Raw genomic sequence first — 14961 nt, 5'->3', positions numbered from 1 at the left:
GCTACTCTATCCTGTGCAAGCTTCTTTATCTCCCAGTATCTACTGCAACCTACATCCTTCTGAATCTGCTTAGTGTATTCATCTCTTGGTCTGCCTCTACGATTTTTACCCTCCACACTGCCCTCCAACGCTAAATTTGTTATCCCTTGATGCCTCAAAACATGTCCTACCAACCGATCCCTTCTTCTAGTCAAGTTGTGCCACAAACTTCTCTTCTCCCCAATCGTATTCAATACCTCCTCATTAGTTACGTGATCTACCCACCTTATCTTCAGCATTCTTCTGTAGCACCACATTTCGAAAACTTCTATTCTCTTCTTGTCCAAACTGGTTATCGTCCATGTTTCACTTCCATACATGGCTACACTCCATACAAATACTTTCAGAAACGACTTCCTGACACTTAAATCCATACTCTTTGCTAACAAATTTCTCTTCTTCAGAAACGATTTCCTTGCCATTGCCAGTCTACATTTTATATCCTCTCTACTTCGACCATCATCAGTTATTTTGCTCCCCAAATAGCAAAACTCCTTTACTACTTTAAGTGTCTCATTTCCTAATCTAATCCCCTCAGCATCACCCGATTTAATTGGACTACATTTCATTATCCTCGTTTTGCTTTTGTTGATGTTCATCTTATATCCTCCTTTCAAGACACTGTCCATTCCGTTCAACTGCTCTTCCAAGTCCTTTGCTGTCTCTGACAGAGTTACAATGTCATTGGCAAACCTCAAAGTTTTTACTTCTTTTCCATGAATTTTAATACCTACTCCGAATTTTTCTTTTGTTTCCTTTACTGCTTGCTCAATATACAGATTGAATAACATCGGGGAGAGGCTACAACACTGTCTCACTCCCTTCCCAACCACTGCTTCCCTTTCATACCCCTCAGCTCTTATAACTGCCATCTGGTTTCTGTACAAATTGTAAATAGCCTTTTGCTCCCTGTATATTACCCCTGCCACCTTCAGAATTTGAAAGAGAGTATTCCAGTTAATGTTGTCAAAAGCTTTCTCTAAGTCTACAAATGCTAGAAACGAAGGTTTGCCTTTTCTTAATCTTTCTTCTAAGATAAGTCATAAGGTTAGTATTGCCTCACGTGTTCCAACATTTCTACGGAAGTTATTCTGGTGGGAAAATTTACAACAGATGCAAGATTATATGAGGACATCAAATTCTCAAGATCTATTCTGTCTCTGGAGTTCGTTAGTAAATTTGCATTGAAGTCTCCAACAACTACGACATCTCGGCCAAGTTTAAACATGTATATTAAGAGTGCACCTAACTGTTTAAAAAAAATGTTAAAGTTAACTGAAGGTGCCCTGTATAAAGCTACTATTGCTATGTAAGAATTATTTAAAGCCAGCTCTAAGACACACTCTTCAAACTGTTGATCTATACAAAAATTCAGCACATTGAAACTTCCTGGCAGATTAAAACTGTGTGCGGGACGGAGACTCGAACTCGGGAACTTTGCCTTTCGCGGGCAAGTGCTCTACCAACTGAGCTACCCGAGCACGGCTCACGTCCCGTCCTCACAGCTTTACTTCTGCCAGTACCTCATCTCCTACCTTCCGAACTTTACAGAAGCTCTCCTGCGAAAGGCAAAGGTCCCGAGTTCGAGTCTCGGTCCGGCACACAGTTTTAATCTGCCAGGAAGTTTCATATCGGCGCACACTCCACTGCAGAGTGAAAATCTCATTCATTCAGTACATTAATTACACTACATGTGATGCTGTTTCTGACATAGACCTTGTGTAAACTGAAACCTACTTTCCTGTTAGGTTTTGTGGCATTTTTTTTTTTTTTTATTTCGATAGACTCTTTAATCATGCTGCCCAGGAACTTCACATTTGCATCACAGTACTGGTCTCATTACATTTCATTTCATGATTATGTTCAAAGCAGTACTTGATGACAGCTGGTTTGATTGCTTATTTTAGTTGAGTGTCGCCAATGTTCCTTAGACCTCTCCTTGACTGTTCTCACAGCTTGTTCTACATATGAGGTGCCACATTCACAACGAATAGAGTACACACACGGCTTTCTGAGACCGACATCCTATTTAACACTACAAAGATTTTTTTATCTTTGTTGACAGGAGCAGAATATATTGGACGACATGTTTCCATAGGAGATTACTGAACTTCTGGATAATGGGCCATCTCAAGGTAAGCAAGTGATTTTTGGCTTCTGTTTGTCCTAGAATGAACCTCTTGCTCAAATGTTTTAAATTTTGACTGCAATGATTGCTAAATTTGATGATTGTGTTTTAATTCTTAGGTGAGACTCTCCTAGTCTGAAAGCATTCGACCTCTATAGACCAGAGTCTAGCATCCAATTTCTTTGCAACCAATGGTGGAGGTTTGTGGCATGGAGACAGAGATCAGTGTGTGTGTGTGTGTGTGTGTGTGTGTGTGTGTGTGTGTGTGTGTGTGTGTGTTTCCTGCATACACTATGACCGAGAGATCCATCCAGTTCTCTCTTAACTAGCAAGTCCAAGGATAGAGTTCCAAGGATAGAATTTAAATATTCAAGGAAATGTTCAAGTCATTTTCCATTCCATGAGGATACACAACAAATTTGGTGTCTATATATCAATAAAAACACATTGGTTTGAACTTTGTGGATTCTGGTGTCTTTGCCAAGTGCTCCATGTGTAAGTTTGCCAAGACAGGCAATATCTGACTACCTATCGCCATGCCATCAGTTTGTTCACAATGTTCACAACATAGAGTTTAGCAAAAACAATCATACGATTTGGCACGTCTATATTTCTGAAACTAATAAACATACACAATGAATTTTGTGTTTTGATGAAAGGGAAACTCAAAAAGTTTTTTTTCATACCTTTTCATAGGTATTCAATACGCACCCCTTGATATGTGCGGTATGTGTCAATGTGATATGTCAATGTGGTATTCAAATTGTTCCCACACTGCAGCTAGCATGTCTCGAGTTACAGCTTCTACAGCTGCTGTTATGCGATGTCTCGATTCATTAATTTATTATTGTTGGTAATGGAGGCACATAAGCAATGTCTTCCATAAACACCCCCCCCCCCACACACACACACACACACACACAAGAAATAATCACACAGTCAGGTCCGGTGACCTTGGGAGCCAGTAATGTAAAACTGAATCATTTGGTCCAGTGTGACTGAAGCATCTTCCGGTAATCCTTTGATTCAACGATTCCCGCACTTCCAGATGCCAGTGTGGCAGTGCTTCATCCTGTTGGTAATGAAATCATTCGAATCAGTCTCCAATTATGGAAAAAGACATTTCTCAAGCATATCGAGATATGTGCTTCCTGTAACAGTGTTCTCAGCAATGAAAAATGGACCATACACCTTTTCCCATGAAACAGCACAAAACACATTAAATTTTGAAGAGTCCCTCTCATGTTGTACAACTTGTTCTTCCACACCCCATATTCTCGCATGATGACTGTTCACTTTTCTATTTAAAAGGAATGTTGCCTCGTCACTAAACACTAAGTGCGGAAGAAAACTGTCATCCTCCATTTTTCCAAGAACGAAATTGGTAGAACTCCCCACGTTGTTGTTTGCCACCTTCATGAAAAGCTTGCAGTAGCTGAATTCTGTATGGTTTCATATGTAATTGTCAACGCAACACATGCCAGATGGACATTGGGGGCATCCTGAGCTGCTAAGCTGCAATGCAAACAGATTTCTTCGGACTCCTTGTGAAACTATTGCAGATGCGTTCAGTTTCTGTGTTAGACACTCTCGAGACGGCCCGGCAATTTGCCTTCACACAAGCAACACATTTCTCAGAATTGTTCATGTAATTGTCTAATGCTCTGTGCTGTCGGAGTATCCACACCATACCTAGTACGAAAGTCACGCTGAACTGTTATTATTGATGCACACTGCGCAAAACATAGAACAAAACGCTTTCCGTTGTCCTGACACCAGTTTTACTAGAACTGAAGTGAGCACACACTGCAGCTACCTAGCGGGAACCATGTGAAACTCTTAAGTTTGCCTTTCCAACAGTATGTTGTTCATGCAAACATCTCCAACAACATAATAGTTACGATTTTTTTTAATCTGATGGTTCTTTTTGATGTACCATGTATTCCATCAAATAGAAAATAAACTGACATTAGAACTTGCCTAAAAAGTTCAGAAATGTAATCAAAAGTTTTGGCTATTAATACCAAGAAGTCAGCAAGTTGGACTTTCAAAGAGGCAGACCACATTGATGCTGACCATAACATCAATATTCAGGAGCCATAGTTAACTGAGTAACGTAAAAAAGTGAGTGGTGTTGCAAATGTGATATTTCCACATCCCCACATATTCGCTGATCAGGTCTAGTTTAAGATCAAAGCAACAGAAGCGGCCACTTGGTGGCGCCAAGCTGAAGTGAGCACCAGAGATGTCCAAATTCATTTCTGCCTCATTTAGATTTATTTTTAAATGTCTTACCAAGAGTCCAAGGAATGGCAACTGACATGGCGGGAAGGGCGAGAAATGGAAGGGGGGAGGGGGATTCAAGTGATATGTCACTTGTGTGGAAAAAATTTTCTTGAACTGTCACCGAGAATGTGTTTCAGGTATTTTGACAGTTGCTATGTAGGTGCATAAGAGTAATGCACTCCTTGTTTACTATGGAAGTCATATAGTCTTTGTGACACACACACACACACACACACACACACACACACACACACACACACACACACTTAGTAACCATATGAGACAAGCCTGACTCATTGAGAAGAATTGTCATCTTCCTTTCAATTGCACTGGTAGGACTGACACTATCTGTCTGGCGACAAAATCATTCAAGAGATCAAAAATAATCTTATTACAGACCACATATGTCATTAGGACCGTAGCATTGCCCTTGTCTGATGGCAGAATTATAATTCTCTCTTTTCATGTTAATTACAATGTTGTTACAAAATACATCTCAGATTTCTGTACGGATTTCCCTTATCATAAATTTCTTCAACTTCACAGCAACCATGATTATGCCTGCAAGTTTGTATGTCATTTATTATGCACAGTGGTACATATAAAATAAGAAAGCAATTTTCACACCCACTCTTATCAGCTCAGCTATTCATGTGCTGTAAATTATTAGGTTCTAACAACAGTTAGTACTTGAATAGGAAACAAATTTTATCACCTGATGCTGTTTCTCATTTAATGCATCGGCATTGATGTTGATATTTGACAATTTTACAATTAGTTACCTACCTCACATTTATTGGTGTAATGAGGTAGTGATACTGATACCGTTATCCAACCACCCTGCCCAATGTTTCATTTTACCCCTTTGGGCAATTACTCCCAGGTTGGAAACCACTGTTCTGATTTTTCCTAAAAAGGTTCATCAAAGTAATACACTCCTGGAAATTGAAATAAGAACACCGAGAATTCATTGTCCCAGGAAGGGGAAACTTTATTGACACATTCCTGGGGTCAGATACATCACATAATCACACTGACAGAACCACAGGCACATAGACACAGGCAACAGAGCATGCACAATGTCGGCACTAGTACAGTGTATATCCACCTTTCGCAGCAATGCAGGCTGCTATTCTCCCATGGAGACGATCGTAGAGATGCTGTATGTAGTCCTGTGGAACGGCTTGCCATGCCATTTCCACCTGGCGCCTCAGTTGGACCAGCGTTCGTGCTGGACGTGCAGACCGCGTGAGACGACGCTTCATCCAGTCCCAAACATGCTCAATGGGGGACAGATCCGGAGATCTTGCTGGCCAGGGTAGTTGACTTACACCTTCTAGAGCACGTTGGGTGGCACGGGATACATGCGGACGTGCATTGTCCTGTTGGAACAACAAGTTCCCTTGCCGGTCTAGGAATGGTAGAACGATGGGAACGATGGGTTCGATGACGGTTTGGATGTACCGTGCACTATTCAGTGTCCCCTCGACGATCACCAGTGGTGTACGGCCAGTGTAGGAGATCGCTCCCCACACCATGATGCCGGGTGTTGGCCCTGTGTGCCTCGGTCGTATGCAGTCCTGATTGTGGCGCTCACCTGCACGGCGCCAAACACGCATACGACCATCATTGGCACCAAGGCAGAAGCGACTCTCATCGCTGAAGACGACACGTCTCCATTCGTCCCTCCATTCACGCCTGTCGCGACACCACTGGAGGCGGGCTGCACGATGTTGGGGCGTGAGCGGAAGACGGCCTAACGGTGTGCGGGACCGTAGCCCAGCTTCATGGAGACGATACCCCAGGAGCAACAGTGTCCCTAATTTGCTGGGAAGTGGCGGTGCGGTCCCCTACGGCACTGCGTAGGATCCTACGGTCTTGACGTGCATCCGTGCGTCGCTGCGGTCCGGTCCCAGGTCGACGGGCACGTGCACCTTCCACCGACCACTGACGACAACATCGATGTACTGTGGAGACCTCACGCCCCACGTGTCCGGAGCAAGTATGGTGGGTCTGACACACCGGTGTCAATGTGTTCTTTTTTCCATTTCCAGGAGTGTATATTGTTAAATTACCATCTTACCTTATTGCATGCATTTTCCTAATAAGTAGGTCTCACATTTTTCCATTAAAGAATTTCTTAAACCAATGTCAAACTTCGTAACACTATCGTTGAAGCCAATTTTCTCATTCATGATTTTTAAAAGTTAATGGGCCACAGCGTATTTGTCATTTGTGTACATTTCAAATACAGTGTGCCTCAAAACAGCCTTGTCAAAATTAACCAGAACTGTTACATGTGTCTTGCAATTTGGGCACTTGACAAACTGCTCTTGCTTTGATTTCTCCGTTTACAATTTACTGCTCACGCTCAAATCAATGGCGCATGTTATTGTAATTCATGCTGGGAACTTTGAAATGCCAGTAGAAGATCAGTTCAAAACTAGGCAGCCTTTCAAAATGACATGTACTACACAACTGTCCACAGATAGATAGCATCAGTATCTGTCTCAGCCAGCCTGTACACAGTAAGCACTTGAGTATTTTAACATAAAATTGCTTTTTTTACTTACTATTGTTTTGGAAAGAGCACTGCTCAGCATGTTTGCCTTGCAAAATTACTAAAAATGTATATTTTGAGAAAATAGAATTTTTGATATTTACTCATAAAATTTAAAGGCCACTTAAAATTTTCAAATTACATTTGAAATGACTTACCTTCCTGTCTTCACTGCCATGTTAATAGCACGTTCAGCTTGGCTGAAACCTTCGGCAGAACCAATGGCAATACTTGCAATAGGTTTGCTCAGTTCAGCAGCCAGATCATCCACTCTTCCTGAGGCATCAAAGCCTGGCACAGAGCATAACAGGGCAGGAACATTTGCTTTCAGCTCAGTTTCTACACTAGCCGCCAGATCCAATTCTTTCTCTGCAGCTGGCATGAAGTCTTCCCCTAACACGGCAGATACCAACAGCTGACTGGCAGCTATCACACGGTCGGGGCGGAATGCCTGAGAAAGAGACAAGCAAAGCCAATAACTTCAGCCATTCACGAAACTGCTGATGGAAGACATATTTGTTATCTTTTTTATTACATTTGAAAACAACGGAAATTAATTTTTCAGTTTAACTGTAACACATTGCCTGAAATTAAAAATCCAGTCAAGTGCCACAAAAATCAATTCTCATTATTTTCAGTGATTGAGCACACGTCTCCACCTCCTGTGGAGGCCCACTTACACTTTAGCACAGAAGCTTAGCAGTGCCTTGGAAGCCACGGTGCAAAGCGCGCAGACAACTATGTCAACCCCCAAACAACTGAAGATCATAAACAAGGACTGTGGGTTTGTTCTAAAATGTCAGATTGATAGATTGACATACGTCATGATCTGTTTGGAGCTGCTAGTTACAAAAGATCTGTTCACCGACAATTGTAATGGAAGCTGTGCACATAGACATTGCATGTAAAATAAAGAACAGTTTCCACAAAATTGTTTATGTCATTTACTAGGTTGAATGGACTGGATCTCTCTTTCAGCACCCACCCCAACTGCAAAAGGTTATAAGCCACAGAGCGGAATGGCATAGCAGGTCCACTACAGAAAGTAACAGAGATAACTGTGAAAACAAGGTAAGTAAGGTAAAGTTTTCACTTATATCAACAGGGTGGCCGACAGTACATGGAGTGGAACACATTGTAACCAAACCCATTACACTACAGTTTCCACTTGGCTGACGACAACCACTCTCTCTCTCTCTCTCTCTCTCTCTCTCTCTCTCTCTCTCTCTCTCTCCTCCCCCCCCCCCCCCCCGTGTGTGTGTGTGTGTGTGTGTGTGTGTGTGTGTGTCATAACAGATTCAGAGACATTAAAAATAAAGAGATGTATCTCAATACCAAGGTCAAACCAGGAAGTGTGTCATTAAGCATTGGGTGAAAAACATGTTTAAAAGATGTATAACAAATTAAACTATACAAAAAAACTCATCTGTCATAGATGGGAATGATATCAAGATTGGTGCCTGAAGAGCAAGAGCAAGAGCAAGAGGAGGAGGAGGAGGAGGAGGAGAAGAAGAAAAATTCTGTACCCAAAGGAGAAAAAACCTTTTTACACTGAACTAATACAGTATCCATGGTCTGAGGCACACTTTACTTATTTAAATTTTTTATAGCCTGTTTTTTTAGGCTACTGGACACTAATGTACCCTACACTTTCCTATTTCTTTCTCTTTTTTTTCAAATTTTTTAATAAAAAGTTTTCAGGAACACTATTTTTTAGTTAGAGCCAACTATTTAAGACTTAATTTCATCATCATGTGTAAAACATAAAACTGTTTTCTTCTTTCTTTACCAATATGTTATCCATAACCTGTTGTCTGCTTACTCTGGAACTGTATATTTTGCCTTTCATCATGGGCACTTAACTCCGTTTTAAGAACACGGAACTTGGCACCTACTTCTTTTCATGAAATATTCAGAAAAAGAAGTAATCACAAAAACAATATTCCAAGGCAACAAAGTTTTCATGGGTTCTATACTTATGGGCTCCCGAATTTTTTACATTTTCTTTTGAAAAAAAATCAAAAACTGTTATAAAGACAATGTTTTCATCAAGTTTCTCAAAACTTAAAATTTTGGCTCGGTTTTTGTTTTCAGTCTACACATATCCAAGAACACTTCTTAATTGTCAGCAGTGACACAGGCTGTGAGAGAGGAAGAAAAACCATGGAGTTATACTTGTAAAAGTAACCAAAATAGAATAGTCACACCAGTCACAGTGAGGGAGGGGCAGAGGAAAGCAAGAGGGACCAGGGGTGGTGGGAAGGGAAGGGAGGGGAGGGGAGGGGAGCACACAGATAATGGAGAGGTATAGAGTAACACAGAAATGTTATACTGTAAAAAAAATGTTTGACTTGCCTGTATTATCAGCAGCTGATACATAGCAGCTGTTACAGCATTAACTGGCTTCTCCTCCTGCCACAACTGAGGAACACACTGTTCAGGTGTGCTCTGTTGCAACCATGATGCAAATTCAGGCAGAGATTCTATTTTTTCAATCAAATTCTTGAAGGATGGTAACCTAATAAACGGAAGTCTCTGTAGATACATTTCACTAGAATACTTTTTCTGTACAGACAGAATTGCATGTTCACACCAAACATTTATTACTATAAATTAAAGTTTCAGTGCGCTAATACAAAAGGTAGGTCTTCATATGCAGTTCTTACCTTAAGGATAAGCGGAAAAGTGCCTCTAGCTGCTCAGAATTCAGTCCTTCAACAACAGGAGTCTTTGTAGTAATGACACCCTCTTTACCCCTAAGGAAGAAAGTAAATTCTTGGTCCAGACTTGGTTGATTCGGGACACCTTTCAGGAATATGCGGCACAGCAATAAGGCAAATGAAATGCGATCATTGTGCAGCATACCACGAGCAACACGTTCGTAACAGACCTGCAAATAAATGTTTGATCATTTCAAACAATTATTTTTGGAATTACAAAACTTTTTGAAGTTCTCATAAGCACATCAGAGCACCAACAGAAGGTTGCTAATAAAACTACATGAGGAAGGACAAAAGTTCAGATAAACTGAACAAAATTATAAAGTAGTTTCTATTTAGATCTTTAACTTACGTAAACTGCACTACACATGACACTCCTCTACAGTTGCACAGGTATAATTTATTATTATTATTTCTTTCCTTTCTCAGACCTTAGGTCTGGTTCGAAATGATAGTGACGCGGACCTTGATCAAGCGTGACTTCCTTTTAACTGTATGGTATATGTTACATTGCGTTTAAGAACTTTCGGGTAATTGAACATGTATCAATAATTACGGATTTCTGTAGTTGTATATATATGTTTGGATGTAGCTGTATTGCGTTGATGTACTGGTGGATATTGTGTGGTATGACTCCTGTAGTTGATAATATAATTGGTATGATGTCAACTTTATCCTGATGCCACATGTCTTTGACTTCCTCAGCCAGTTGGATGTATTTTTCAATTTTTTCTCCTGTTTTCTTTTGTATATTTGTTGTATTGGGTATGGATATTTCGATTAGTTGTGTTAATTTCCTCTTTTTATTGGTGAGTATGATGTCAGGTTTGTTATGTGGCGTTGTTTTATCTGTTATAATGGTTCTGTTCCAGTATAATTTGTATTCATCATTCTCCTGTACATTATGTGGTGCATACTTGTATGTAGGAATGTGTTGTTTTATAAGTTTATGTTGTAAGGCAAGCTGCTGTTGAATTATTTTTGCGACATTGTCATGTCTTCTGGGGTATTCTGTATTTGCTAGTATTGTACATCCGCTTGTGATGAGACTATTTCTATTTGTTGTTTGCAAAGTCTGCATTTATCTGTTGTGGTATTGGGATCTTTAATAATATGCTTGCTGTAATACCTGGTGTTTATTGTTTGATCCTGTATTGCAATCATGAATCCTTCTGTCTCACTGTATATATAGCCTTTTCTTAGCCATGTGTTGGATGCGTCTTGATCGATGTGTGGCTGTGTTAGATGATACGGGTGCTTGCCATGTAGTGTTTTCTTTTTCCAATTTACTTTCTTCGTATCTGTTGATGTTATGTGATCTAAAGGGTTGTAGAAGTGGTTATGAAATTGCAGTGGTGTAGCAGATGTATTAATATGAGTGATTGCTTTGTGTATTTTGCTGATTTCTGCTCTTTCTATAAAGAATTTTCTTAAATTGTCTACCTGTCCATAATGTAGGTTTTTTATGTCGATAAATCCCCTTCCTCCTTCCTTTCTGCTTAATGTGAATCTTTCTGTTGCTGAATGTATGTGATGTATTCTATATTTGTGGCATTGTGATCGTGTAAGTGTATTGAGTGCTTCTAGGTCTGTGTTACTCCATTTCACTACTCCAAATGAGTAGGTCAATATTGGTATAGCATAGGTATTTATAGCTTTTTGTCTTGTTTCTTGCTGTCAATTCTGTTTTCAGTATTTTTGTTAGTCTTTGTCTATGTTTTTCTTTTAGTTCTTCTTTAATATTTGTATTATCTATTCCTATTTTTTGTCTGTATCCTAGATATTTATAGGCATCTCTTTTTTCCATCGCTTCTATGCAGTCACTGTGGTTATCCAATATGTAATCATCTTGTTTAGTGTGTTTTCCCTTGACTATGCTATTTTTCTTACATTCGTCTGTTCCAAAAGCCATATTTATATCATTGCTGAATACTTCTGTTATCTTTAGTAATTGGTTGAGTTGTTGATTTGTTGCTGCGAGTAGTTTTAGATCATCCATGTATAGCAAATGTGTGATTTTGTGTGGGTATGTTCCAGTGATATTGTATCCATAATTTGTATTATTTACCATGTTGGATAGTGGGTTCAGAGCAAGGCAGAACCAGAAAGGACTTAATGAATCTCCTTGGTATATTCCACGCTTAATCTGTATTGGCTGTGATGTGATATTATTTGAATTTGTTTGGATATTAAGTGTGGTTTTCCAATTTTTCATTTCTATGTTTAGGAACTGTATCAATTTAGGATCTACTTTGTATATTTCCAATATTTGTAGTAACCATGAGTGGGGTACACTATCAAAAGCTTTTTGGTAATCAATGTATGCGTAGTGTAGCGACCTTTGTTTAGTTTTAGCTTGATATGTCACCTCAGCATCTATTATCAGTTGCTCTTTACATCCTCGTGCTCCTTTGCAACAGCCTTTTTGTTCTTCATTTATAGTTTTGTTCTGTGTTGTATGTGTCATTAATTTCTGTGTAATGACTGAAGTTAATATTTTGTATGTTGTTGGTAGGCATGTTATGGGGCGATATTTAGCTGGGTTTGGTGTGTCTGCTTGATCTTTAGGTTTCAGATAAGTTACTCCATGTGTAAGAGTATCAGGGAATGTGTATGGGTCTGCAATGTAACTGTTAAATAATTTAGTTAGATGTGAATGTGTTGAGGTGAACTTCTTTAGCCAGAAATTTGCTATTTTATCTTTTCCAGGGGCTTTCCAATTGTGAGTAGAATTAATAGCTTGGGTGACTTCATGTTGCAAAATTATCACTTCAGGCATTTGTGGTATCATCTTGTATGTGTCTGTTTCTGCTTGTATCCACCGTGCATGCCTGTTATGTTGTACCGGGTTTCACCATATGTTGCTCCAGAAGTGTTCCATGTCTGTTATGTTTGGTGGATTGTCTATTTTAATGTGTGTGTTATCTATTGTCTGGTAAAATTTCTTTTGGTTTGCGTTGAATGTTTGGTTTTGTTTCCTTCTATTTTCACTTTTTTTGTATCTCCTAAATCGTTTGGCCAATGCTTGTAATTTCTGCTTCTTCTCATCTAATTGCTCTATCGCTTCTTATTGTGAGATTTTACCTAACCTTTTTCATTTTTTTTTCTGACATTTCATTTCTTATAAATTGTGTTAGCTGTCCGATGTCCTTTCTCAGTTTTTCTATTCTGATCTGTAGCCTGTGTTGCCATGCTGGTTTTGTGGGTTTCTTCTGTGTGTTGGTTGGTTCTGATCTCTGCCTAGTGTGTATATTTAGTGTAGTGAGTGCTCCTATATAAACCAGTAGTTGTAACTCTTCCATAGTTGTGTTTTCATTTATTTTGTTGTGTATGATTGTGTTGATAGTTTTTATTGTTGTTTCGACTTGTGGGTTACTTGGCAGTCTATGCAAGAATGGTCTAATGTCTGTATTTGTGTCTTTGTATTCTATATATGTCAGCTGAAATTTTTCTTCTATATCTAACATGTGTGTCACTTCGTGTTCTATTTGTGCTTGTTCTGGTGGCTGTCTGAAGATTTCGTTTTCCTCTGATTGTTTAATTGATGCGTGTTGTTCTTTGTTTGTTTGCTCTGGGATGTTTGAGTCCATTACTCTATTTTCTTCTTCTTCTGTTTGCAAATTATTTTGTTCCAGTATTTGTTGTACTTGTTGTTTGATGTTTTCTAATTCTGACTGGGGTATCCTGTTATTTTTGATTATTACACGGATCTCATCAGCTAGTCGTTGTTCTGTTAAAAATTTTAATTCTGGGTATCTGGTAATAAATGTTGTGTATACTTGTGATCTGTATCCAGTTGTGTTGGTTCCTAGGTTTGTTGCTTGGTAATAACAGAACATGAGGTGTCGATTAACTTCATCTGACCATCTCATTCTCTGCCTTTGTTTTCCTTCTAGGGTGGTTGTAGGAAGCATATCCTGCAAAAACACCTCTATTTGGATTTAAATCATTTTCCAGTTGGCTAGCAGTTTCGTTACCATTGTGGGCGGGCATAGGGTTCAAGCGTCGTCCCCGACCATGACGGCGCTTGTCCGAGGCTTCTTTAGTTCTGTCCTGAACCAACTCATCACACTAAAAGGGGGGTTAGCCCTATTAGTGGTTTGTTCTTTTCGTCGCCTTTTACGACTGGCAGAACATTATTATTATTATTATTATTGTTATTTTACAAAATTTGACAAAGTGTTTTTCCAAAGTTTAAAACAACTTATTGTGTCTCCTGCTTCAAATGAAAGGTCATTTTTGTTCAGAAACTAGAACAGCAAATGCTTCATGAGACAATAGGCTCAAAGCAGAGAACTGCAGACACAGTCAGTTTTCCACTTTGGCTTGCACACCATTTTGAATGCATATCAGCAGGCTTTGTTGTTAGAGTTTTTTGCTACACTGTTTACTTGGCAAGAGACAGCAATAATGAATGGGCTTTTGTAATGTATGGTAGGGCCATGGCATGACTGTCACAGAGTTTCAATTGTTAATGCAACACACACACACACACACACACACACACATTTCCAATTCGGAATTGGCTTTATGAGTAAAGAATTTATTACTCATTGAGAAATCAGTGATGCCTAAAAAAGGTGCATTTTTTAAATCAGTGATTGTATGTCTACTAATGTGTGCTGTGTCAGTTTACTAAGTAACAAGCTTTATGTGATAAACTCCTACATTACTGCACAAGACACAGTAGAAAGTGCCTCCAATGGTCAAACATTTTTTAGAACCACATTGATGCAATTTTGTTCTGCGTGTTGAACATCTCAGCAACAAGCAAGCACATATGAATAATCAATCTTGGCTAGATGTGTAATGAGAAATACTGTGCCAGAAAACTATCACAAAACTGTAATTGCATGTATGTGACCTCATTTATAGAACATAGGTCAATGGATTTGATTTGGATTGTTATTCAGACACAGTCCATCGATATTCCCAAGTGTCACAACAGTCCAATTGCTGCGCCCTACAGTAATAGCCTGGGGGCTGGAAACATCACAAAGTGAGTGAAAAACATTACTGGTTACTGTGCATACTTTACATTGTGTTTGTGGGACCTACTTCTGTAGAGACAATTACTCCTTGGGTCACAATTCATTATGTGGCAACGCTGGGGGTTTAAGCACAAGAACAAAACAAGCTGGGTACTCCCCTCCGAGCCTGTTATTGCTGCTTATAGTACAGTGGCATGGCATAAATTACGAGTACTGCACGAGACTGATGGAAGGGAA

At 39.4% G+C, this 14961-nt stretch overlaps 1 protein-coding gene across 3 annotated transcripts in view; it reads right to left on the bottom strand.

The window, feature by feature from the left end:
- LOC126253491 (dynein heavy chain, cytoplasmic) overlaps nt 1-14961 on the bottom strand; it is a 237472-nt gene that overhangs the window by 23972 nt on the left and 198539 nt on the right. For all 3 annotated transcript variants that reach the window (XM_049954865.1, XM_049954866.1, XM_049954867.1), the window contains 3 exons: nt 9680-9903; nt 9369-9531; nt 7172-7464 (listed from right to left, as the gene is read on the bottom strand). In XM_049954865.1, the coding sequence (XP_049810822.1) occupies nt 7172-7464; nt 9369-9531; nt 9680-9903 (680 nt within the window). The remainder of the gene's footprint in view (nt 1-7171; nt 7465-9368; nt 9532-9679; nt 9904-14961) is intronic.

This window comes from Schistocerca nitens, chromosome 4 (assembly GCF_023898315.1).
Source record: "Schistocerca nitens isolate TAMUIC-IGC-003100 chromosome 4, iqSchNite1.1, whole genome shotgun sequence".
NCBI classification, from domain to species: domain Eukaryota; kingdom Metazoa; phylum Arthropoda; class Insecta; order Orthoptera; family Acrididae; genus Schistocerca; species Schistocerca nitens.
This window is presented reverse-complemented; position numbering and strand designations above follow the sequence as displayed.